The sequence below is a fragment of the Anopheles maculipalpis genome, chromosome 2RL, assembly GCF_943734695.1.
Source record: "Anopheles maculipalpis chromosome 2RL, idAnoMacuDA_375_x, whole genome shotgun sequence".
Lineage (NCBI taxonomy): Eukaryota > Metazoa > Arthropoda > Insecta > Diptera > Culicidae > Anopheles > Anopheles maculipalpis.
The window spans coordinates 38,168,459-38,195,853 of record NC_064871.1 but is presented as its reverse complement, the minus strand read 5'-3'; the positions used below and the strand labels follow the sequence as shown (position 1 = coordinate 38,195,853).

At 42.8% G+C, this 27,395-nt stretch overlaps 2 protein-coding genes across 6 annotated transcripts in view; one reads left to right on the top strand and one right to left on the bottom strand.

Moving 5' to 3' along the window:
* LOC126556690 (uncharacterized) overlaps positions 1 to 27,395 on the bottom strand; it is a 100,251-nt gene that overhangs the window by 7,070 nt on the left and 65,786 nt on the right. For 3 of the 5 annotated variants that reach the window (XM_050212122.1, XM_050212123.1, XM_050212121.1), the window contains 7 exons: positions 8,471 to 8,690; positions 7,732 to 7,989; positions 7,479 to 7,590; positions 7,089 to 7,281; positions 6,658 to 6,866; positions 3,724 to 3,854; positions 3,397 to 3,641 (listed from right to left, as the gene is read on the bottom strand). In XM_050212122.1, the coding sequence (XP_050068079.1) occupies positions 3,397 to 3,641; positions 3,724 to 3,854; positions 6,658 to 6,866; positions 7,089 to 7,281; positions 7,479 to 7,590; positions 7,732 to 7,989; positions 8,471 to 8,690 (1,368 nt within the window). The remainder of the gene's footprint in view (positions 1 to 3,396; positions 3,642 to 3,723; positions 3,855 to 6,657; positions 6,867 to 7,088; positions 7,282 to 7,478; positions 7,591 to 7,731; positions 7,990 to 8,470; positions 8,691 to 27,395) is intronic. The other 2 variants (XM_050212125.1, XM_050212124.1) reach the window with 1 other exon arrangement.
* LOC126559434 (cytochrome b5-like) overlaps positions 1 to 27,395 on the top strand; it is a 95,609-nt gene that overhangs the window by 35,860 nt on the left and 32,354 nt on the right. The window lies entirely within an intron of this gene.

The following is a 27,395-nucleotide window of genomic DNA, read 5'->3' as shown; positions in this document are numbered from 1 at the left end:
GTTTTAAAGACACGTCAGATATAATGTTGAAAATGCACGTTTATACGAAAATTGCATACATTTAGGCGCTACACATACAACGCCTCATAATGAAGATTACTTCGTTGTACCATATAAACAGCTAGTTAAGCAATAGAGTTATTTATTAATCAATATATTTTAGGTTTTTCAACGGGCTTCTATGTGCACGAAGCTCTAAAAATTATTTTAAATAAGTAGACGTGCATGAAATGCGAACTTTGATACAAACAAGTCATTCAATACAGGATAAAATGCCGTTAAATAAAACTTTCCATAAGTAGAAGTATGAACATAACAAAACAATGTACGAAACAGTACACATTTACAATAATTTTTAACACAAAAAAAGCAAACTCTTCAACGCTCCGAAAACAATGCTAAAGCACATGACAAACGAAATGGAGAAAAGTTTGAAGAATGTGAAAACAATTCCACCCATAGCAGAATAGCGTGAACCGGAAGAAAATTTAGAATAGCTGGCAAACAACCATCCTTCCACCGGGAGTAGTGCATTATGTCGCACTCTTGATAGAAAGTTAGCGTGCTACGAACTGTAAGACTGGTGTGGGATTCTAACATTTTTACAGTTTTAGAGTTTAACTTGTAGCGCTCCTTCGTGTACATTTGAGTTGGAGTAGATTTACTCTTTGTGACAATCCTTGTTGTTTAGGATGGGCATGTTAAAAGTGGAAATTCAATGCACAGAAAGACTTTAAGAAAGTGGCAAGCAGCTAGACAGAAATGGTCACACCATAAGCGAATCATAAGACAAACAAGCAAACAAATATCCGCCCTAAAAAATCCCAAGCGTTCGTGTACGCTCTGGTACGTTACCCGCTGTCTTATATATGCGCTGTAAGGCGTGACAGCACAATAGTACCACCGATAGTAGCAGAAAACGTTCGCGCAAAACGAATATGAGCCGGTTTCACACCAAGTGTAGTATAACACACCCTGAAGGCATCGCGGATCGGGATCCTGACTATTTTTTCCTCCTTTTTAGTTTTATCCTACCGGAAACGGTATACTCCTTGGATACAAAAAAGCGCTAAAAAAGGGTGGATGTTCAAACAATTCGTTCGAATAGGTTAGGGCAGTCGACGGACGATGAGTTCAGGGGGGAGCGTGTGTTCAAAAGGAGCGCAATGAAAGCCTAACCCGGTTGCAGTTTATTCTGATGCGAGCGAGTTTTCCCCGAGCGGTGTCGTCGAGGTTTTGGCGTCGTTACGTTTCACGTTGTCCTAGTTACGGATGCTGGTCGTACAGGCAAAAAAGGCACAAGCACACACACACACACACACACAACTCCCAGTTGGGTTTTACACAAACGTCCATTCCCGGGGCTTTTGTAGCGCACTCGAGCTTCGGCTACCGGTGTGTCCTATCCTTTCGCAAAAGGTATCAAGTTACGTGTATTTGTGTGTCTGGTTGGTTGTCGCATTATGCCGCCGGTGACCAGCATTGTTGTTTCCGGGAGCTCCGAAAAAGGAGCCACTTTTATTTTTATCGTGCGTTTGTGGGTGGGTTTCGCGACTGTGCGCCAACTCGTTTCAGTGGTGGACTGCTACCATAGCACAGTGTCCGTCAGCAAAGGAAACAAAGCACCTAACGTAACCAGCTTCGTAAGGAAGAAAAGTATCCCTTTTTAACAAGGGATCGAGTTGGGCATGGGGAACTGGGTGGGTGCGCGATGTGTCCAAACTTTTTCCCTTTCTCTCACGCTCTCTTTCTCTCATCCACTGTCGTACCTTTCCCTGTTATCCATCCGCTTCTTATCATTAGAGAGTTTCTGTCCCTGGAAGGTTTCACCCAACTAGACCACCCCACACGTTCAATGGTGGACACACGTGAATGAGTATGTTTACATTACTAATGGTTCGACAGGAGCCGGGTGACATCAAAGTTCACAATTCTTTCCCCAAGCCCGCGCTTCCACACCAGCACATCCACGGCGTGAACGTACAATGTTACACCAGCGCGAAAACACAATGGACTCGCCGGTGAGAAGGCGAGGTAAGGAAAAGTTCACCAAAACGGCGCCGAGTTTCACAGTTTTATGTTTCACTTAGCAGGAGCTTAATAATTTTCCTAATTTAATTGCCCGTAAAGTTGGCGGGAGCGGTTGGGTGGGGTGGTTGTCGATAGATTTCCACTCACCGGTGGACGATGGCCAACGGTACGGTAAAAGGACAATGGCTTTCCGCTGCATTTACTCTACGGTTCGTTTACTGTGAGCATTAGCGTTCGGAGGGAGTGTTTCGGAACGATATAGGCGAGAGGGAGCTCAAATAGTTGCAAGAAAACTTTCTACCCTTCTACTAGGGTGAATGATTCAACAAGAAGTGTGTTTTCACTGAAGCTAAGAGCACAAGATAGTTTGCCGTTTTGCTTAAGAAAGAAGTGCTACTTTAATTCTATCGGCGCAAGAGCTTTAATATTCTTTCAAAAAAAAGGTATGTTGGAAATAGCGCGTACCAAAGACAAGGTTTAAGTTATTTTATGATCGAAAGAACGAGCTCCTTATTAACAACTTGTGTTACGTGATCTTGAATAGGTAAAATATGGTTAAACCAGCTTTAAAAAAAAGGAATGTTTATCGCAAGTTCTGGTGCTGGTACGCGACAAAAGGGAAAAACACGCCCAACAATAACAACTCACATTCTCAGAAACGTATGGCTTCCAACGCAGATTGAACTTTTGCTCCGATGGTGAAGCCTCATCAAGCTTACGGAAAGGCGTACAGCTTTCGATAAGCAAACATAAAGTGAAAATATTTTGCGTGCTAGAGTTAGCCGTTAAAGTTTTGAAGTTGATTTAAAACAATAATTTGCAAATTGATTAGTTTTGAGGCAAATGTATCAACAGACCAAAACTGACGCCAACTAAGAGATTTTAAATAGAAGAATAGTACATTCCACAGTCAATAACCCATCATCTGCACAATCTTACAGTTTAAAGCATACAGTTTAAGAAGAAACAAGAGCATTTAAAGTTTTACATGAAGAAACAACATTTGTGTGATTTGTATGAGTATGTTAGTGAAGGAGGTATTTTGCCAATTAGTTGTATAATTTCGTCGAAAAAAATACAGATTAAGTAACAGTAAAAAACTAAAAGAAAAAAAAAATTTGAGAGTGTGAGGAGAAGACTAGGACAAAACATAAGAAAACTGAAAGATCAACATGTAAGTTCGATAAGGCGATTAACACAAATGACCGGTAACGTACGTGTGCAATTTCGTATGAGGAAGCCTGTGTTTGTGTGAGAGAGAAAGTGCGAGTCTGTGTGCATGAGTATGTCTTTTGCAAATAGAGAGAGAGCAAAAGAGAGAGAGAGAGAAAGAGAAGGAGAGAGAGATAGCTTTCAAGTACATACTATGCGGCACATAGAGTCGCATACAGCAACTAACTGTCACTCGTAACATGCAAGGATCCTCACCGATGGGTCTCCACGAACCCCTTCGGTACGGTTTGGGGATTTGTCCGGTTTCCGCGTGATTGGCCAAGTTGGCCACGATGTCCTCGAGCATCTGGGACCGGGTGCGCTCCTGCATCCTTGCGAACTTGGGCGCCGAGTACGAGGCCCGCTCACCATTCACGATTTTTGTCAGCAACCATTCTCTAAGGGAAGGATTAGCAGGAAAAGTTGCAACCCGTGTTTGCAGCGAAGGTGGCAAGCATTGGCATGCCGATAATCACTTACCTAAACATCGGACCCTTCTCGAACACTGACTGCTCCCAGAGATACGGTTTGTAGGCGCCAACTTCATCCCGCGTCACCACCGAAACCTCGTAACGCGTCGGTTTCCGTTTGATGCGTGCCGAAACACGAACCTAAGTAAATGGGATGGGGAGTAACAAAACAACACCAGTGCAATCGATTAGATTAGATGCGATCTCCAGGTTTGTTTACTTAGGGTATGAAAAATTAACTTGGTACGAAGCTACCCTGAAGACCGATGAACATACTCGAGAGTGGCCGAGACAAACTGGCGGTGAGACTTTTTTTCCGTCCTACGATCACGATGACGTTTCAAGACAAAAAGAGAGACTAGAACCTATATCAGCACATTCGGACACACTCACGGGAGAATGAGTGCAAATTTTCGAATGCATCATTCGTCGGAGGAACATTTTATATTTGTCTAGTTTGCATCACCCAAAAAACGGTTGTCGTTGGGACAGTGAAAGGTGGTTTTGATGATCAGAGAGATAGAGCAAAGTGAAGTAAATCACATGATCCAAAAGGTACAAGAAAAATAAACAACAAACCTAATACGGGTTTCCGTTTCCCGCTTGTACCATCCAAGCCTAGCTTTGCACGAAACATATAATCATTAAATTTCATCCACCCATATCAACCGTGCTTCTCATCACCCCAAACAAACCCCTGTTCTGGTTCGATGATTTGGTCAACAGTTCTATGGCTCCCGGGAGTTGGAATATGATGCCAAATCAGGGGGTGGGGGGGGGGGGGCGGTCAGGGAGCAAAAAAAAAGATTAGTGCTGTAGGGATCGGTTTGTGCAGTGATACCTGAGTATGGGTTTACCTTTTCGGTTCCCAATTTGTAGATGAAAAATGGTACTGATTTGGGGACTGGCAGATTGTAGATCAAAGGGATGGGAATACCGCAGCAAACAGTTTTTTTTTGCTTGCATTGGTACTTGTATGAGAACGTAAATTAAATGGACAAAGGAGAGTATGTTAATATTGACTTGTATCAAGTTGTTGTGCAAGTTATTGCTAACATTAGCTAACAAGTTCATAAGATACTCCCAAGGTAATACAGCATAGATAGTTTTGATTTAATTCAAAAAAATATTTAAAAAGCAGAATTATCCAACAATTTGCTTCAGAAAAGCACATCCCCGAAGTCAGTAATTATTGGAGATAAAAGCTAAGGTGCCATTTGAAGCATTCGACGTATCAAAACACAAATATTTTTTATTAAAGCCTCTCAAATTAAAATCTTGATACTAAAAAAATTGTTACTATTTTACTGGCTCTGGCTACGATTACAGATCATCTACAATTTTGGATTGTTTAAAATATAATCTATTCCCTGTGATAAACTTGCTGTTGCTATTATAAATGTTCTTGGTTATTACAATTTTCTTAATATCATACATCAATCTTACATTAGCATTTGTGGATTATAGAACATGTTAGCAAAACTATCATATTTCTAGATCTGGAATGGATCTGTTCTTCTGTTTGCAACAAATTCCTGCATATGGAAAAAGATAATAGCTCTTAAAACCAAAACCTGGCTTTAATTCACACTTAAATTCTCTACCAACAAATGGTGTAGTTGCTCTGTATCCATGAGGATGTAGTTAAATAAGGATTCCAAACGACCAAAAGAAACACAGCTTTAGTGAAATTTCAGTTAGTTAGTTTGATGGCCATGTTCCTAGGGGAGCCTGTTTTGGAGTTGATAAGGTTTGCAGTATGCATGCAAACATCATGATCTCCGTGCTCAGTTACATGTCGGCAGCATGCGTTTCAATCTCTTGGCACGGAAAACACACACACCAAAACGAAGGCAAATGATCTAATGTTCTTGCGTGGGAAATCTGTCCGGGGATCGTCAAACACAATTCGCGGTTTTGTAAATGCGTTCATGTCCAAAACACACCCAAACGCACGAACATTGTGCTGGAGTGTACGCTCTGCCCGGTGGATAGAGTGGAGATTTCATTCTCGTAACAACGCTGACTGTGCTTTGATCTGGACAACACTTTCCACCACATGATTGTGTACCGTGTACAACGGTGTTACAAGCTTTCTGTGGATGTTTTCAGTGCTGGCAAAAAGTTACCCGTACCGTACCGGTGTGAGAGCAATGAAGTCAAGCGCGGGCGTCAGGAACGGGCGGCTTTCCGATGGAAAGCAAACGCAACTTCTAATAACGGTTGTGAGCAGCGGTTCTAGTTCATTTTATCCTCCGTAACACCGTGAACCGTGCGTCTGTGGCGGAATTCACGAGTTAGCAGCCTCGTTAGAGCGTTGCTCAAGCTCAGCTAACCGTACCAACAAGCTTAAAAATAACGCACTCAACAGCACAGAGGGAGTTGGCACGTGATTTCAGCTGGAGAGGATTTTCGTATCTGGCAAAATGGATGAAATACGGAAACGGGACAGTCGAATCGTGTGGTGGTCTACGGTGTTGTTATCGCTAGTGTGTAGGTGAAAACAGTCACACTGTCATAAAAATAATGGTAAGTTCTTCCCCACCCTGCATTGGCTGGCTTTGACCGTTCGCGTTCACCCACGGAACCGCCCTTGTAGTCACATGCCTGGACACAAATTATTCAGCACCCTGCTGCCATGCCTCTGGACAGAGCATCGGATTCCCGCAACACGACTGCGACGAACCTACCAAGCACGTGATACTGCGTGCGACAGCAGAATCGCGTAGTGGTCCACTGGGGATGGCGAGTGGAGTGTCTTCTCGTGCAGGCCTAAACAACCGATCCGTACCGTGCGCGGCATGGTGCCGAAACACACCACCGGAAGCGACCGAGTTAACCGTTCGAGACAGCATTATGTAAGGCGTACCGGTCGGCCAACCAGCCGACCGTTGAAGTGGGCTGTGTGGTAATAATTTGCCGGCAGACACCGTTGGCTACTTACCAAGATGAACGTATGTAAAAAATGGCTCTTGATGCAGGCCGGGCTGAATGCGGTGTTGTCCGCCTCGAGGAATACCACGCAGACGATATCGTTGCCGATGTGGCGCTTACGCTGGAGCTTCTGGGGGTCGTGCTTTTCGTACGGGAGCTGCGTGGATACATGGAACATTATCTCTATCGAACGCCAATTTGTATAAACCGAGTAAAGTCCTGTGGCCGGTGGCGGCGGGTGGTAATAAGATAAGGGTGTATCACAGATTAATTAGTATTTATGGTTTGTGGGATGTATATGCGGATGTATTGTGTGTGCGTGCGTGGATGTATGTACTACTGGTGTCAGTGCCTTTCCTCCAAGCGTTATTCATGCGCCTTGGGATTGCTGAAACTGACAGCCAGTGGGCAAGTGGGGCTCTGTGGTATGTTTAAACGTACCTGTCAAATCGTGAACAGTGTCAAGGCCGCCTTTGTATTTATCAAAACCACGTAACCTAACTTTATCGCCTAGTAGCTGTAAAAACTCCTCAAATAACGGTGAATTTTCATTATTGTCTAAAATTTGTTCTTCGGTATATTGACCCTCCTTCACGTAGATCACGCCCACCTTCAGTTCAGATTTTATGAAAACCTGCAACCAGAAATATGAAATCAGTTAGCGAGCTGTGCGAAAGGCGAGTGAATGAGTGTGACAATAAAGAAACAGCAACGGGAAAATAAATTCAATTTCTAGAAACGCTTCAAAGGCCACAGGTTTTTTGGGGCGTAAGCTATTACAAATATTGGCAATGGGCCAACATTCGCACAAGCAAGGACGTTCTTTCTTACCTGATCCAATTTCAGAAGCTCTTCCGGCGTATCGGGCAACTGTCCCAGTGTTAGAGGTGGGTTCAGATTTACTTCCTTACCTAACGATCTAACTACTTCTTCCCTATTATACCTGCCAAATGGAAAGGAAAGCAAAGAAAAGAAATATTGTTCAAAGAATGGTTCGGAAGTTACTAAAGAACTGGTTGATTTTATTTACTATGTGCAAAAATAGCCTACATTTAAGCTTGAGAGTTCCTTTATTTGTGCTTACCTATCAGCAAAAACACAGGAGGCTGGTATCAGTCCATGTACGGTGTACGAGATAGCTCTAACTAGGATGCGGAACTGGTCGCGCCCATTGATCGTTTCCTGCTTGATCGACAGGATTACCGGGCCGAGATCTTCATCGTTGGTGAAATAATTCCAGTGTTCGGTACCGTAAAAGTACTTTTCGTACGTTTCCTGCTCGACCGAGGTCAGCTCGAAGCCCTGCTGCTGTTCCCACTGCTCCTCGATGGCGGTCTTTTTTCTACGGAAATGCTGACTGCTGTTAGCGCGTGGTAATCATGATTCCACCAAACAAACGACACGATGGTTGACGGTGATGGTGTGAGCGTTCATGACGTGTGTACGAGTGTAGATGTTCGTATTTGATGTGATTGTGGTTCATTCGGTATGGTACGTGTGAATATTTTGATGCAATTTGTGAATGATTTTTAAAAGCCATTGTACAGCGTAAATACAAAAATGATAGCAAAACAAACAGAAACAAGCGAGACAGGCGTGAAACGAGAGATAGAGAGAAAAAGTAGAAAAAAAGAAAGAAGCATAATTTGCTCGCTACACTAATGCTACAGCTGAAACGGTTCGGAAAATATTCGTGCATTGCGTGCAGAAAGCGATGTGTGCCACGTGTGATGGACCGATGGCCAACATGCGAATGGTTTGTCGTGATGTGAAGGTGTGGATGCTTTGCTACAAGTTCGGTGTGTGTGTTGGCAGCCGCTCACCTTGGCACATTGTCCGAATCTTCGTCATCCTCGTATAGATCGCTGCAATTGCGCTCTAGCTGCGGTTCCACGGTAATTCCACGGGCAGCATCCTCGTGCTCCGACTCGCTATCGTCCCATATCGTGTGCTGGTTGGGGAATGCGATCTTCTGGCGGGAACATTCGATCCAGTAGCCCGGCGTCGGAATAAGATTGTGCGGATAGTCTTCACAGAATTCATCTACGGTGGTAAAATGAAGCAGACGGAAAGAGAAAGCTGTTAGAATATTTTTGGGGGGTTTTTTTTTTCGTAGATCTATCATGCAAGGGTTGCAACAGCCCTATGAATGTTCAGTGTTATATAGCAACGCGTTGCGTTGCGTGTCGAAGGTCAATTACAGAGACAGGGATTATAAAGAATTTCACTGGCTCAGGTGAAGCCTATTACTAATGGAAATAGCATAATATTTTACTACCACCTTTTACCTCCTACAACACAAACAACAATCCTTTACGACATGGTTCCCTGGAACGTGTTCCATCAGGAAAGAGTAATTGTGCGCTTAACTGACTCAATAGACCACCGTTTGGTCATGGCAACAGTGTTCTATTGCTGCACACCATCATCCATAACTTCTCATACGCTAAGGAAACGAAAGTGAGCATTTTGCATGTTAATTCATCATAAAGCAACTCGTGCGTTGGACTTTTGAAGGAGGACGTTTAGCGGCGAAAACAAAAGTTGGTCCGGTTTCACGCGCGGATGGATGTGGATTTATGTCCATTTTGGAGTTCGGTGAGTGGTGAGATAGACACACACACACACACACACACGCTCAAAAAAAAAAAGGCAACCACACCGATCGGTTCGCTCGGTTTATTCCCCTTCGGCGTAGACCGACGCAAAAGGATTGGGTTGAAAATTTATGGCAAATGATTGTATGAAATTACCGCTTCAATTAAAGCTTGTAGAAACGAACGAATGGTAGGGCGCGTGGTGGGCTTCTCCCCTTTTTTACCATACCCACCAAAGGGACGCTCGTGACAAGTGTTAAGGAAAAAAAAAAAGGGTAAAAAGGGATGTTTGCGAATGTTTATTCGGCCCGTTGCATCGTTCGCCGGCGATGGCGTTGGCTTAGGCACTCGTAACCCTGACAGGCTTGGTCAGCAGAACGAAAAATCCTTTTTCCCCCCCCCCTCCGTACGCCCACAGCGTAAAGTTTGCACAGCCTCAAGTGTAATCTAATAAATGGTGTACGAAACGCGTCCGTCTGCTCAAATAGCGCATTTTCATGCGCGAATAATTTCCACCGCGATGGGAGTCGCACGAAATGCCTGTGTGGGTATGCGGGATGTACATGTATAATGCGAGAGGTATGGTGGTATGAGCCGGCCTCTATCCGACCCCAACAAACGAATTAGCGAACGGGCATTTGAGCGTCCGGAACCTATCATCAATCTTTTTGTAAAATGGGTTTAGAAAATGCTTTCCTTCGCGGGCTCCAGTCATACAGTTAGATTGGTGCGCGTACGGTAGACTGCTAGCTTCCAAAAGCGAAACTTGAACGTGGAATGAAAATCTAGTAAAAGCTTAGCATAATTCTTCCTTCGCGCGTAGGCCGAAGTAAATTTTGCGCTGGTAGAAGAATGATGGACAAATTCAATATCCAGATGGGTACGGCGTTCGTTTACGTATATCGAAAGATTGACTGCAATTTTATTAGGACGAGCACTGTTTTTTTTTCCTTCACGACGAAGATGAATACGCAAAAAGGAAGAATGCAAAGCAAAGAAGGCCAGCTGCCATTTCGATGGAGGCGCCCAGTACCGGACGTGGATAATGATTACGGATGGTTGCCGTTTTGCGTCCGTCTGACGGCTTGGCAACCGTTTATCAGCCAGTGGTTTGCTGGATGGCCACTTGCCCATTGCCTGAACACTTTTGGTCGCTTACTTGGTCGCCGTTTGAAAAATGTCTGCAGCAAACAAATGGAATGGGACGGAAAATTGATTGCCTTCAATCAACGTAAAATTTTGAGGCATTTATTAGTTCATTCGGTCAGGAAAAAATGTCAGACTAAAAGGAGAAATGAAATATTAGAATGGAAGGAAAAAGTTTTTCATTTATACAAGTGTTATACAAGACTACAAGAAGGATAAATCGTATGTATAATATGTTTACGGTGGAGGCGCATGGTCTTTCACGATCACGAATCAGTAACGTCGAATGATTTTCATTGCAAAAATATAAAAAAAAGTTTCAATATCTATATTTTTTTCTGAATTCGTATGGATTTGTTATTCACCGAACGTTGCTTAACAAATATTTCACACCAACACACTTTAAACCGGGCGAGCAAAATTGTCATTAAACCCAGCGGATGTAGCAAAAGCTAATGAAACCCTCGTCACAACTACGGGTTGCTGTTGCTAGTAACCTTCGTTAAGCGACTGTCATCGAACTGATTATATCTCCACCGTGAAATGGCAAAAGGTGGAAATAAAGAAAATGCTTTAAAGTTTCCCTTGTAATTCGGAATTTCTCGAAGATGAAACGTAGTGGATTTGCTTCAATTGTGGAGAGGGTGTTTATTATTTTATTATCCCATTGCAAGGAGCGATACTGAAGGTGGGTGCGAGATGGTTAAATGTTTTCTCACCTTTCATGCTCAGTGCACACATACTTTCTACTTTTCCACTCCATGTACCAGTACCGTAAACAATTGAACGAAGGGAAAATTCATTTTTTAGTTAAAATGAAAGTGTGAAACGTTTCGTTTATTGACGGTGTTACCATTTCAACGGTTTCGTTTTAAAGCATTAGTGACAGAATCTTCCCCTTACATGAGGCGGAGTGAAAAATAAGTAGTAATTGGCTTTGGAAAAATCGCGTCTCTCATGAAGGTATGCTTAGCTGCTTGTCGAAGTGTACGTTGGTTGTCTCTTTACTACTGCTGCGGCCTGCAACAGCAAAGCAAGTAAAAAGCGTTAAGGCTATCATCGTTTTGTTAAGTATATTTTTCAACTGTCGTCACCGTTCTGGGTTTCGGCACGCTAACGAACCGAACGAGAAAGAGCAAACAACAATCACTGAAAGATGATGATGATGATCATGATCGTAAGTTTCGTTTTTGTCGCTATCCAGAACCAACTTTCGAAGGCAGTAGCGATGTGAGAAAGCAAAAATTTTCAAATGGGCCGAAGCAAATCCTTACCACACCACACGGCCAAAGCTTGCATGACACTAACGGGATGAAGGACATGCTTGAAGTACGCTACTGTTTGAGTGTGTTCTGTGAGGTGTGGTGCCGGAAGGCAGCCGGCAGGCAGAAACCATTTACGTTCATACCGTATAAACGACAGCGAATACGGTGACAGAAAAAAACAACAGCCATCACTCGGGGGACATTCGTCGCAAATCGTTCCGTCGGCACGAGCCACGACCTCGCACTCGAGTGGCTCGTTCCATAATCCGGTAAAGTAAATTTTCCAACCTCACACAGGCTAGGTACTGCGAGATCGTTCGTTCGCATAGGCAACAGCTTCTCGCACTGCTGTTGTGTGTATGGATGGACCGACCGGAGCTGGAATGTTGATGGACGAGATGGACTCGTTTATGGGACGTCTTGGTAGGTCGCTCTTTTAGTTGAAGTTCTTTTTGGAGGGTGTGTTTTGAGCCGTTGCTAGAGAAACTGGCTCGAAACGGTGATCCTCAACTAAATCCGAAATAATACACTGAATTTGAGACAGCTTCTATGGTTGGACGATGGATACAGGTTTGTGTAGCATGGGATTGTGAATGATGCTTTAACGGAAAGAGAGGTCAATGAGTGACGACTGTTGACCTGTAATCATTTTTTATTCAGTCCTATCATTCTGCTGAATGGTAAGCTTTTTTTAATGTAGGAAGATTGATAAATTATGCTACATTAAATATCGGAAAATGATATGCATGGCAAAAATGTACCCATTGGCTCAAACCAACTTAACATTTGTTTCTAAAAACAGATAAGGTAATTTAAAATCAAGCATGTTCGGTGCTTTGTAGCATATACCCAATTTTATTTAAAAGAGTAAATAATTTGATTTAAATAAACTGCTATGAATTTCAACCGAGTATACCTGGGATAAGGTTGGTTCCTTTAACGGTTCCGAGAAGGAAATGGCTTCTAACTGAAGTGAGAAGTATTGGCAAACTAGTAGCAAGTAATACGGTCTTATCTACTCTGAATTTTATGCTATGAATCTTCACTTAAGGAAAAATGGAACTCAATTTTGACACGTTCAAGGACATACCTGCATACAGCTCGTTTGATGCTGCTTTATCTAACCCAAAAACAAAAACAAATCCCACTAAAGTAGTAGAAGAAAGCGGGGTTTGGGTAAACTTTTCTCTCGAGTAGCTCTTTAGCTATCGAGCCGACAAACATTGGCTGTCGGAACCATCTCCAACGGATGGTTATTGATTTTTACTTAATTCCAGAATATCCAAACCGGATTTGAAGAGGACGCAAGGCAATTCAAACAAAGATAATGACCATTAAGTAGGGGACCGAAGATGTTTCGGGAGTGTTTGTGCTGTTTGTTTGAGATGTAACCAATGTGTAACAATGTTTCCCTTTTTGAGTAGTTTTAGCCAACCCATTTACTTCGAAGGTGAACGTTCAAAGGAGCGTTTTATGCCGTTTATGTATGGTTTATGTGCGTTGAATGCGTTTATGTACCTGCAGGTGTAAGAGTAGTAAGCATTTGTTAGGCCCGCTGTTAAGAATGAACCGTCCCGTGTCCAAGCGGTAAACTTATCCGAATGGCAAACGCATGACAAGGACATCGTGAAGGTTGGCAGTGGATATTAGGAAAAGACCAATTTTATCCTTCCGTGCGCGTAGGTCTATCTGTGCGGTGTACGGCCATATTGGAGGATATCATTGATCACTCGAACGAACGACGAGTGGTTTCCCAAACCAGAGCAGGACAAAAGGACAAAAGAAAGGGATCGACCATCTGCAAGAAATGCTAGCAAAATGAAAACCATACTGTACCGCACCGGTTGGAAATGCCAGGCAGGGCCGATGTTCGGTCGTTCCCAGTAATTAACTCATCAATTATTAACGCGCTCAACAACAAAAAAACAGGACACAAATTGGATGAGGCAAGAAGAAAATGGGGCTACTCAGAATGGAACGATGGGTTGGGGACGGACTGAAATGGATGGCAGTACAGTCTGCCAAACCCTTGTCCGGTAAGCCAGAAGAGCTTTGTACGAGGGATGTTTTGCCTTCCATTGCACGCTACATGTCCCACGTCCGATGTACTACCTCCAGCTCCCGTTACGATGGTGTGAATGAATGAATCGTTTGGCCACGCTCGAGGGGCGATATAATGGAGCAGAAACGGATGAGCGATTGCGAACTGCGGAAAACTGATCGAGTTTAGCCGTAATGAAAATTGACGAATGGATGATTGATGGGCCATCTTATTGTTTTTGGCGGCGTGTCCCTCTCGTTCTCGCACGTTGAAATGGTATCGTGCCTTGACATTCTTTCGATTCGATAAAAGTGGCACAGACAGAGTACTCAAAGTTACTACCCTTTACCCGTTCTGCTTACGGAAACACAGACGGTTTGGGGTGTCTTGGCACGCAACACTCCTTCCAGGCGGACGGTGGATTGATCGAGTCCTGAGAAACATAATTTCGTTATCAAAGAATAACACAGTTACGGTAGCATATGGTCCCGAGGCGATGGTTGTGCGAAGGATACATCGCCACGCACGTTGGCTGAAATTGGAAGGCCTGCCTGCTTCGGGATGTATCCTTTACATAACGAACCCCGGCAAATTGATTTTTCTATAATGACGGCCTTGTCATGAGCTTTCTCGCAACGGAGCACATTTAGTAGGATTAAGATTTATCGTTGACTCGGGCGTGTGCTTAGCGGGACGCATGGGGACGTTTGAGCTGATGGTTGAACATCTCGCCAGATAAACGAATTAGACAAAAAGGGTTATGAATTAGTTAGCCCCATGTGTGATTTCAATTAGTATGATTTTTGCTGCAGAGTTAGCATTGTGTTGTGTGCGCGTGTAACCCTTTCGTGTTGTGCGGTGTATCCAACGATTCTTGAAATGTTATCAATGGCAATAAAACCAGCAGGATGTTGCCACAAGAAGTATTTTTTTTAGTGCGGTTAAAGTAGATAAATAAAATTTTGCTCCATACCATAGGCTTATTATTTCAATATTTATTAAAAATTTCCTTACCTTACCAATAGGCCTATCAAAACGAAATACATTTCACCACAATTAGGTCCTTTTCTTAGTAACCCAAAAGCTACATAATATAAACATGCAAGAAAACAAAAACCGCTGAAACCCTCTGCCAAATTACTTTGCGTAAGATTTTAGCCTTCTTTACGAGAGAACCGTTTGCAGATGAGTCTCTGTTGCAGCACGGTCCAAATACACCCGAAAGGAAGCAGCAAGTGGGTAAACACACCAATACACAACGGTTGAAAACGCACAGTTTCTTGGGCAAGCATAAACATCGCTGCCAGCAAAACATGCTTAATCTCTTCCCGGTAGTCTACACGCGCAACGAACGTCGTACCGATCGTAAAGTGCATAAATTTATGTCATGACCCTCTGTGCCCGCTTTACCCACGCCAGAAGCGGAAGGAACAGTCTGTATGCTTTTGTACGGTTTGCATGACCCCGGAAGCGGAGGAGAGTTGAAGTTGAACAAATGCAACCCATCTCCTCAGTATGTATGTACCCTCGTGACTGGCCACAACTGGCCACGGTGTCACTATGGCCAGCAGTAAATGTTGGCGTACGGAAAGCTGTTTGCGTGAGAATTAGAAATGTGGTTTCACAAACTTTCGGCGACTGGATCGTTTGGTCAGGCAAGGAAGCTTGTGCTTGTCGTTGGCTTTATGAGGAAGCATTTCTTTGCTCTGTATTTGTTTCAAGTTTATTGCTAACATCGTTGTGCGCTTTCGGGCATGTTTAGGTGTGATTTGCTAATTGATAAACTAGCTTTTAAACTTTGTAATGGATTGACATACTGATATTTCAGTTGTAATGGCTCCATTTGAAAAACAAAATATTTGGAATATCCATACTTATAAAATAAGGTACAAGAAGCCAGCAATTGGACACTCAACCCTCATGGAGATTGGTACACAATAATTACAAACGTTTTGAATTATTGTTAATAAAACAATCATTACTTATTTTCGGAAAATATTTTCTCATACTCATAAGAAACTTTACAGATTTCATTATAACCAGAGTATTTGTAGATAAGTTAAGTGGTTTTCACATGGACAGATTCACCTCAGGGATGGGAACAATCAGGTTGTCCGTCATAATTTTCACCGTTTAGACAGATACTCTAACCACTGGATGAATATTTCAGAATACCTTGTTACGCGATAAAGCATCCAAATTTCTGGCCAGTTTTTGTTGCCCTTTCGGGGTTAGACTAAATGACACGCGTTCCGACTCTAGATGCAAAACAGTACATATACTGTTTCCCATTTCACGTTTAGCATTTCTCCAAAATAATCTTAAATCAGGATGAGTATTACTACTTGAATGTGCTTTTATCAAATATGAAAATCAAACGAACAAACGAAATCATCAGTTCCCGTTCTTCAGCTTTTTGACCATAAATGTACCAAATCAATCAATAATACCAATAACCAAGTTGTTGGTACAAATTATCGGCTTCCCCTTTCAAACGGTACGTAATTTATAGACGACCACTTAGTGTTAGAAGAAAAGATTTTATTAAATTTACGGAGAGAAAGGCATAAAATGATGCTAACATGTTAGCAGCTTTCTTAGATTATTTTAGTGTAGTTTAAATCTATACGAAGTCAAGAAATAAAAAGAGGCGATTAAATATACACTCATCAAAAAATACATTTTTGCCGAGAGTTTCATAACTCCTTGGAGAACAAGTTTATGAGAAAACATAACCGGCAACATTATCATCATCATAATGAAAAAATCATTGCCATCAAAGCGTAATTAAAAGCAATAATTAAAAAGATGTCTTGTGTGAGTGAGTGTAGAATTTTAATAGCTTTCTGTATGATTAAAATTCATCCTAATGTTTTAGAGCTTTAAAGCACAAGAGAAGCAAAATAAAAGCTGGACGTTTTCGTCCCTATCTCGTATTTGGCTTTGCAGCTAGGTTTAACTTTATCAGTGCAAGCAAGCAGACAGCCTGCTGGTGCTGGATAATCCCTAGGTTACGATGGTTGCCCAAGGAAAACGAAGCGAAAGGAGATTGTTGTGTTGTTTTTGGTTTCTTGCAGCTAATTTACCATTTCCCAGCCACTACCATTACCTTGCACGGCCAAGTGACAATATTTAATCCCACACTAATCCCATCTTTTGCGGACCGACCTTCACCGGTGTTCGCTTTTACCTGTTTATTTAGCTTGTTTGGCCCGCGTCCTTTCTTAAAGCAAGCGAGGAAAGAAAATGAATCAAAGTTAATGATTTGTGTTTTTTTTTTTTGTACCAACAAATTTCATCTGGTAATGGGATAGGATGCGGTTCATTTAGTTTCTCACCAAAGGTACAGAAATGTTTAGGTGGAATACAAAAAAACAGTATAAAGACATGTTTCACGAAAGGGTTCACTTTCTGTTGATTTACGAACTTGTTTTCCTATTCAATTAATATGTAAATCAACGTGCATAAGAAATCGTTCCACAGCAATACTTTTAATGTAGCTGTAAATAAGAAAACGGAAGCAAGATAATAGGAAAACTAATCAAACAGTTTAACAACTAGATTAGACAACAAAATCACAACCACCGGTATGGTGATTAGTTTAAGCTCGTAGGAAATAGGAAACTGTAAAATGGATCGTGTACAAAACAACAAGGTAGAACGTGGTAAAGCGGAGATTTCCACCACTTCCGCAACCGTTATTTGCTCGATGAGTCGTTTTCCTTTTATCGCATTCACTGTTGGCCACTCGGGTGTTTTGTAACTGCTGGCAGGCCTACAGCTTTCCAATTCTTCCCCTTCTCCGGTGTGCCTCTGTTGGGTGGCTTGTGTAAAGGGGTGGTTTGTTGGTTGCGCTTTCTTCGGCAGGATAAATTTACATATCAAATTTAAACAAGCGCCTGAAATTGCGGTTGATTGCGGTAGCCGAGTGTTTGTGTGAGTATTACTAGAGGTCCCAAACGAAGGTCTTTGAATCAGCACAACCTGAAAGTGGCACACCCGAAAGCGATCGGAAGTAAAGGAAAAAAAACCCCAGAGCGGCTTGCCCAACCGGAAATGGGTTAAATGGGTAAAGTTCCGGTATTTATTTTTACCTGCACACACACACACACACATACACGCCCAACATTGAGCATTTTACACTGTAGCGAAGGTGGTAGACTCCATGAGTACATGTTTTGTTGTTGTTGCTCCAGCAATGCTGAAACAAAATATTTTGTTGAGCGAATATTGAATGATAAGAGCATAAAAAATGAATGCAAAAATTACCCCGTGAAGTACAGTGTAGAAAAAAGTTTTGAGCTATGCATAATGTACGCTATAATCCATCGTGTTCTAGAAAGCTGCTCGAGAAAGGAGAAAATTAGATTGGAAAACTTTACCAGAAGAGGATTTTGTTGGCGTAACGCATTACCAATAATTAACTCAAGCTTCACATGAGCACCTTACCCCTTCGGTAAGGACTGTTCAGGTACTATTATTTTCCATTTTTTATTCTTTCTCATCGCACATCTTACTGATGTGCAAAGTTGTAATCAAAGCACATATTTTGATACGGTGCAGTAAATATTAACAAACCAAATAGTGATACTTCTCCAAATGATGAGCAACAGAAAATTAAGCTTATCCATTCTTGTTTACCTTTCATGGAAACTCACAACCTGTTAGAACAAAATTTGCTTCCGTGGTGAAATGGAAAGCTCGCCTGAAGATACCTGTCATGCCACGCCTAAGCGCTGACATCGTACCGAAAGGTAGCGAGTCCACCAGGGGTAGACAAATAAAGTTTAATAGCAACGATATGTATAATCCAACGGTGAGAATTAATTATAACGGTGCTAACCAGCGTGTGAACACTGGCACCGTAGATTGGAACGAGATTTCATCTAGCTTTCGACGCTTCGCGTGGATTTGCGGCCAAGAAGGTGCGGAAGACATTTGTGCCCGGGAATGTGGTTTTCATATTCAACCAACTACCACCTCGGTAACGCCATTTTTCACCACATCTAAAAGACTAGTGCAAGTAATCAGCGTACGATCTACGTTTGGTTGGTTGGCCAAGGATGGTTACTGAAACTGCTGCTAGTTTCTTGCTGCCGCAGCACGCTACGGGGAGTTGGCAGACTCTGGCAGGAGATCCAACCATCGCCTAAAGGTAGTTAGTCTTCGTGTCCGTATTATGCTCGTCCCGTTGTGCCCCTGATGGCGATGGGAACGGGGTTGGTAATGGAATTTACAGATGAGCATCTACGGAGCAAAGCACTACGGTAAGGTTGCTCTCGTGCGTGTTTGGCGGAATTGTGACATTGTAACGATACAGTGTGGTTCTAGGGTAGCTGACTAGTGTGAGCTGTGGTGCTTTACCACGGATGAAAAACAATCTGTACGCTAGCTAGCCCTTTATCAAAATATGCTCCAGGTTCCTCCAATTTATCGTACGGTTTAACACATTTTTTAAGACATAAGTGTGATTTTGACCATTTTTCAGGAAAATCAGATTCTTCCACCGCAACAATACCATTGCGCTAGATAGGTTGAAAGATAATTTAAGATAAAACAAAAATGAAGTAAAAAACACAACAGGTTTAGGGATAATTTGTACTCAGTGAGCATTTCACATTCATTTCACGTTTCGGTAATAGTTTCTATAGAAGGTGAGCAGATTCGCTAGCGTACCTGTTGCCAACATTTATAGCAAAATATTAAACGTATTAAGCTGAACCATGGTAGAATATCCTTCGCAAAGACGCCCCAAACCGTGCAAATTAACGAGCTAAACCGAATGATGGAAAAGCTATGTTCATTAGTGGTGCCGGGCGTGTCCTAACCCGATGTAATAGAAACACCACCGCAACCATCAATGGCGCCATACCGAACCGTGGAGATTACCAAAAAGAGTAGAGCTTTGGTTGGATATTAAAATTGATTTGCGCTAGTATTTTTGGTGGCATGAAAGAGAGATTTCGTGCACCGTACACAATTTGTTACAGTGTACAGATTCGGCGCTACCAGTGTAGCTGCCAGAAGCCGAAAAATAGCCCCATTTCCGGGTTGCATGTTTATGGGTAATATTTTCTGGATACTGAAAGTTCTGCATCTGGATAGACGATTGTTTTTGGGTTCATATGTTTGTTAAAGCGCTTCATACATGACGTGATGATTCAGACACGTAAGCAATTATGAGGTATATTGTAGTGCGGTTTGCTGAGAGTATTTAGGGAATAATGGCTCATGTTTTGTACCAGCCATATGTGTTTATGTATGCGTGTGTGCCTGTATCCAAAACGATGAAAAAACACGGCACGGTTTGCAGAATAATCAACAGTTTGTTCGTTCGTTTCCGGTGCCAAATGGTAATTTTGCTTAATGTAATGGAATTTTGCAGCATGTCACGACACACGACACATTATGAAGTTGTTTATATAAATGAAAAAAAAAAAAATGAAGAGCTACGGGAACCGTTACGATTTTAAGACGGTTTTGCTACGACTAGTTCCCTTTAGACAAATTTTTTTTCATGTTCTTCTTGTTCCAGAGGCCCTTTAATTTTGTTTCTTCGTTGAATTGTACTAACTTTGTCCTGAAGCAAAAAACACAACGAATTTAAATGATCTTTAAAAGTCACACTAAATAGACCATACTACCACCTTCATACTCTCCCGAATAGATTGGGACCAAAATCAGAAGCATCTGGTAACGATGCAGCTGTCCCTTGCCAGTTTCCGGCTTTCGATTCGATTTTACGACACAGCAAACGATCGATCGAGGCGCCTTGAGCCGCATTCGATTACGTCGTGCGCCAGGGCAAGAAGCGGCCGGAGTTACTTAACGAACAACCAATTACCGACCGAGCTTCGGAGGGACACGAACCTTGAAATACGGGTCTGGAAGCAATTTCACTAATTACGAAAGCGTCCTACTTCTTCCAGTGTCGCGACCGTGTCACCGACCGTTGTTAGGTGGGCGTTTAGGAAGGCGATTTTCTGTGCACATGCAAAGCATTAGGCCGGCAAGAAGTAGATACAGAGTAGAGGGAGGGGGAGGTGGGGGTCGGAAAAAACAAAACGGAACAAAAGCAAGCTTGTGGCAAATAGGCGGCCGAAAAGCATTCTATCGTGCGGCTTAATTTCCTGTCTGCATGGAGAACAACGAATGACCGGTCTTAAATGAACGGAATGAAACTGTCGTACAGGCATAGTGGCAAATGTTAGATAGCCGGAGCCTAGCACTGCCGTAGTGTGGGGCTGGTTCGGAACGCTGGAAGTTGAAGTGAAAAGTTTATTATCACTAATACTGCTTTTATACACCCTTTTTCCCATCCAACCGGTTCGCTTCTTCGTACGGAGATACTCACGATCGAGGGATCTGGCACAGCACAAACTCCTACACGAGAAGCACGCATCGGGTACGGGTAGGGTGTAGGAGGGAAAGTAAATAAAGGACGGGGATTTAATTCTATTTGCCCAAAACATCCGGTCGTTAGTCGAACGTTCGCTGTTGCTGCTGCTGCCCGTTTTCGGTCGCTCTGCCAACCTTGCTTTCGGTACCAACCTTGCTATCGCTACCAAAATGCCCACCAAACGGCATCAACGGAGAAGGACAGGAGGGAAAAGTCATCAATGAGAAAATCTTTTGAAATCGCACTTATTATTACGGTCACGCTCGTTTGTTGCACTTTTGCTTTTGCACACACCCTTATCCACAAACTCCCACCAAATGATTCAACAATCCGCAGCTCGGGTCCGCCCAACGGATGATTCAAAGGGCAGGGAAGCTGTGGCAAGCACGGAGTGGGTGTGTGATTTTTAATTGGCGAAAATAATCGGCTTTTTGCTGGTGTTATCCTTCATTACGGTCCGGGAGGTCTGATGGGGGTGGCAAATGTACTGCGTTGATGCCGCTGTGCGCAATAAATGATGACAGATTGGTGCGGCATATTTACGATCCTGACCTCAACCGTCAGGACCGTACTAAAAACAAAACAAAATACACACAGCAAACGACCACCAAGAGAGAGAGAGACAAATCTGGAGTCACTTCCCCGGGCACAAAAAAAAGAAAACAGACACCGGGCACAGATGTGGTACGAGACGAGCCAAACGATCAAATGCACACCAAATGGCCTGACACAGGCAAAGAACAAAAGGGCATGGGAAGCGCCAGCCTGGGAGGCGTAATGGGCTTTCCGGGAGGAGGAGGAGGAGGACGAGCAGGATCGGAAAGTCGTTGTAGACTTTGTTGATGGCGATGTGTCATTGTGGACATCGGCTGCACGGGAAACGTTGGGAAAATGGAGTACTCCCGAGCAACAAGCACACCCCAGTGGTGAACAAATGCGAAAGGCCGTCTGTGTGAAAGGCCGTTCCGTAAGTCCTTGTAATGAGTGATATTTAAGGCGGCAAAATTAATGACCTCACACGCCATCTCGATTGGGCATGGTGGAGGATCTTTTAGTCGTTGGCTTTTTTGTTTTTGGTTGGTGATGATGGTCGGTCTGCATTGATTGATGGTGGAGTTTGGGTGGATGTCGGTGTGCTCGATATGCTTGGAGTGAATTAAATCCGTTTTTCACAAAAGTTCTTTTAGTTTTTTAACTCAATGGATAGAAAATCGAGAAAGTCTTTGGTTGTTTCTTCTGGGTTTAGTAGCATGGAAAATAATGTGGATGAAGGAAGTTTGCTGCGTAGCAGAGTATATGAAAGAGAAAGTCATTGAAATAAATTGTTACTCATATTAGTAAGATTCCAAAAGCTGCAATAATCCTCAAAAGAATATATTTTGATAAGGATTTTTATAAGGAAAATGCAGACTTATTGCGATGAAAAGATTCTTATCGTGGAATTCCTTCTACAACAATTACGTTAGTGATTACATTTTTTTCTACTCTAATTTTCCAATCTTTTCCCATCAGTTGCTTACATACCCGCCTTTCCCATAACTATCTTGCGCTTGTGCAGTTATGCACCAGCAGCACAGGTCCATTACCGAAACGAATAAAAGTTGATTAAGTGTAATTGAAATTATGTTTCTCTTGTCAGATTTTAGCACTCGTCGCTTGAGTGCGTGTTCTTTTCGTTTTTTTTTATTTTTTACTGTGAAAATGCAATTGCCATTCTGCAATTGGCCCCGAAGCGCACTCAGCTGGAACAGGAACAGAATCTCGGAACAGATGCTTTTCGTACCGCTTCGTTGAATTCCCCGACCCAGCTCACTGTAAGATATAACACCAAGCAAATTGTCGTCCGAAGCACAGTACGAGCTTGCTGTTCTACTTACAGCCAGCCGGGTACGGGGTTACACACCACTACTATTGCAGCTGCTTGTTGTTTTTTTTTTCCGGGGATCATCAGTGGAGCATCATCCGAAGGAGACGAATCACTCGACACGAATAGATAAAGGGAGATTGCTGTTGTTCCGTTTGCATGAAGAATGCATTTTTTGGGGTAACCTCGGCTACCGTTTCACTTTATCTCACTGTTCACTAGTCCTTCTTTTCTACAGCACTTTGCACAGGATAGCATCATTACAAACAGAAAAGCACCTAGAACCATTTTCATGGAGTGTCCTTCAGTGTGAGCATGTTGTAAGTGTATTGTTTCGACAAAATTCATCCATTTTTGAACGAGCAACAGAGAAATAGAAGCGATAAACTTGAAACTATGTCGAACCGAAACCGGAACACATCCTTACATCGTATCCAACGCAACCATCTCCACCGTATCACTGATTTGCATGGAAAGGAACAACGCCACATTGTGGTTTCGTTGCTCTCGAGCGCGTTTCTCTTCCCGCAGGCAATAAAATGTGCAAAACTTTGCTTCGGCATGATCTCGGTCTTGAGCATCCCACAGCCCCAAAAACCACCGGGCCATCAATCCGGTCTCATCTGTTTCATGAGCCCGCTCGTTCCTAACCCGCTCTAAACCTTCTTTTTTCCGTATAAGCTAGCGCACGGGAAAATGACGAAACTTTGTCACCGGGTTTTTTTGTCGGACAACGCTTCCTCATCCGTCCGCACGGGCGTTTGTGGGTTTTGATCCCTCGTGTGGTTTTTTCGCCAGTCCAGTTGTTAGTGGGAGCAGGCATTTGATGAACTGTGCGATGAGGATGAAACTTTAGTCATTGAAACAAGTGGCCCACCGGGGACCTCTTTAAGTTTACCTTCGTCCATGAAAAGTGAGAGAAAATGGAAGGGAAATGGAAAAAATGGTGGTCAAAATCGACTATAAAGAAACAAACTGGAAAGTTTTAACTTAGACACAACCAACGGGTTGTAGGTGTTTTGCTGCATCACGGACTCATTAAACTGGAGAAGACAATTCAGAAGAATGGTTTTTGTTGTGGTAGATGAAAGAATAAGGTTGAAAAAACATATTTTTATGCGCAAGTAAAGCAAAATAAAACCTCCATGCCACGGAACCGAGCTGGAGCGGGACATTGAATAATTGCGTGTTAAATGGCACTGTTTACCAAACTGTCGTTTCAGCCCTGCTTGGCGGTATGTAAAGTAAATTTATTTGCGACCCAAAATCATCCAACGCTTATCCCGCCCCAGTCATAAATTCATCCAATAAATCAAACAGTTAACCGCGGAACTATCGTTAAAGCTGGCGAAGAACGTCGCCCTAAATTCGGACTGGTGTGCCCCACGGGACGCCAGTTATGTTTCACCCACCTAGTAATAGTTTGCCGGAGAAACTATCATGAACCATACCGTATAGCAGCTGGCAACTTTCGTAAGCCATTCCTGTAGGAAGCGAAGCTTGACATTGAGCTGCTAATATTCAGCAATAGTTTTATTCCCACATCGTGTACGCCTTCCGCTTTATGGATGGTGCATGATTTATGATCTGCAACCGCCGTGCAACCGATGGACATGGCCTTCGATTCTAAGACGCACACATAACCACACAGATACACGAATTGGGCGATTGAGGGCGTGGAGGTTTGTGGTTCGAACCTGGGAACGGGGGGAGATCACTTCGAAAGGGTTTTCTGAACCCTGCGAAGCGTCACCGGTTTTAGGGTCTGCGCGTGTCAATAATACAACAAGCCGCCCGGTACAGGACAATGATCGGTTCCGATTCGCAAGGAAGCCAGATTGTGCAGGAAGCAATTCATGCGTTACCTTAGCCGTGAACCTTCGCATGGTTAAGGGGTTTTCTTTGTGAAATGCTTTCTCTGCTGTGTCTAAGGTTCTTTGACTGCGACGCGTTTCGGAGCGTATTGATGGGTATGTAAGGGGGCAAGAAAGGGAGATTTGTAAAGTATGGGAAACTTTACCGTTGTACCACACTTAGTTGGTATGGGTAGGAATTTCGATGCGTTGCGATAGGGACGAAGAAAGGTTGAGAGCGTTCGAAAAGGGTGGGAAACCACACAGATCCGGGAGACTTGAACCAGATACGGCAACGGTACGGTAAGGTACATGATTTGAATTCGAAATTCCGAAACCACTGAATGATTTGGCGTTTGGATGCGTTTAAAATATGCATATAATCGAACCCCGAAACGTTGCTCGGACGTATTGAGCATGGACACAGGAAAATACTGTGTGACTGTGACTGTTTTTAAGGAAAGCCTCATTTTATCCACATTAAGAAGGAAATTGGATGAAGTTGAACGTAAATCGTGTGACAAGTGTGGATCGAAGGAAAATTATTTTCCAATAAACCGCATTAAGAACCACTCTCCAAGGAACTGGCACTTTACAAGTGTGCTCCACGTCACGCGAAGGGTTGATGGATTTTGATGAGTTCGAACAGCTTAAGGCAGTTACGAACTGGTAGGACAGCAGTTGTTGACAGACGGTGTGCTGTTCGGTGTGCTTACCGAACCCCAGCCGGAAGGGTTTTTATTATTCAGTATGAGAGTGTGGTACGGGTCGGTTCAATCGTTCGTCGATTCGGAGAGCTTTGAACGAGACTATCAAGTACTTAAATTGTCTCATTAAATTTTCACAAAGTGTTTTGTGGTTTATGCCCGCTGTCCGTTTGTTTCTTTTTTTGCACTGTTTTCCACACAAATTGAGCACTGAAGTACGAGAGAGATTGTGGCTGGTTAATGAGATCTGGGCTAGGGAAAAAGTGAGACACAAAGATAAGACGACAAACAAGTGGCTTACGTAATAATTGAGCTTGAAGATAATAAAATGATTGAATTAATTAGGAAAGCGTTCATTAGGTAAACATCAATAACGGTAAACCGAGAGGCTTGTAGAGAGAAAAATGATGTTTACGAAACTTAAAGCTTCTTAAAATACCGATAGTCCAGCCGTTAGCAGCACCGATCTTCACACGGCAGGTTCGGGCATTGAACTCCATCTGGACTGCTTTCTCGTGTGCAGGACTGATTATCCAGCTATGGATAAAAGGAAGACACAGAAAACTAGTAATGACCTCTCGAGGTTGTCGTGCCAAAAAAGAAGAAGAATGTTTTTCAATCTCAAACGTAATTTGATTAATATTTACAGGACCGGATGCGGATTCAGAGGAGCCAAAAGAGAATTAATTTTATTCTTAGAGCTGTTTTCTTCAGAACCATAGAGACTACTGTTCACGACAGAGTTTCATCAAAGAATAATTTGTTGATCAGTGCTGGAAATATGAATACCAATAGTGAAATATTTTTCTTCATATAAAATAAATAAATATATTATTTATTTTATAGGAAATAAGAAATTCATAAGAACTTATTGAAATAAAAATTACATTCAACAAAACTGTCGTAGCTGGCATAAGAAATACAATTGGTTTCTACAACCATTGGTAACATATTTTGACTTCTAGTCTAAAGCACTACCGGCGTTGGTGGATTAAAACTTACTAAAACACAAAAAGGTTTAAAAAAGCAATTCATTTCCTGCCACCACTCATACACAGGAGTCGAGTCATGGTGAAATCGTTTCATGTCGGTCTACAATCAGCTTCTAGTCACCGAAACTTTTGCCTGCTTAGACGCTCAAGAAACTCAAAGGAGAGGAAAGTATGCTGCTCTAAAGAAGCAACTTTTCCTGCTTAAGATAGCGAACATCCCGTTGCTGTTGCTGCTCTTGATGGATTGAGTTCAATAACGTCCGATTACGTTACGAACGAAGATCGTAAATCGGCGAGAAAAAAAAATCCCGGACATCTCTATCTATTCGTTGTCTCAAGAAAATTACTTTAGGTTTTGATAACGTTACGAACGAACGGAATCTCTCGTTCGAGGTTTTTCAGCTTGGACCATCATTAGCCAGAGTACGATACGGGTAAACTTTGATCAAACTGTTGCAGTCGTTGAGCTTGCTAAAGCAAAATGAAGTCATCGATTCGACAGAGATTGAACATTCTCTTTCCACCTAGCAAAAGGGGTAAAAGTTGGAATAAACTTTGTGTGGAAGCGGAAAAACAGAAACACACGCGCTGGTTCTGCCCTTCTTGCCGCACAAACAAAACGGTACACACAGACAGAGGCAGAGAAAACAACGTCCTACGGCGAATGAGGGAGGGTATGTCATACACAAAGGGGAAAGATTCATCATATAATTGGAACCAACCTCCTATGCGGTGGTGTAAGGCATACGTTTAAGATGGTGGATAGTACAAGCACACAGCCACACAGACTCACAAAACCGGCTCGGGAATGCGATGGAAGAATGCGGAAATGACCACCACAGTAAGTTGATTAAATGGGTGACTTCGTGGGCAGTGTGCAAACA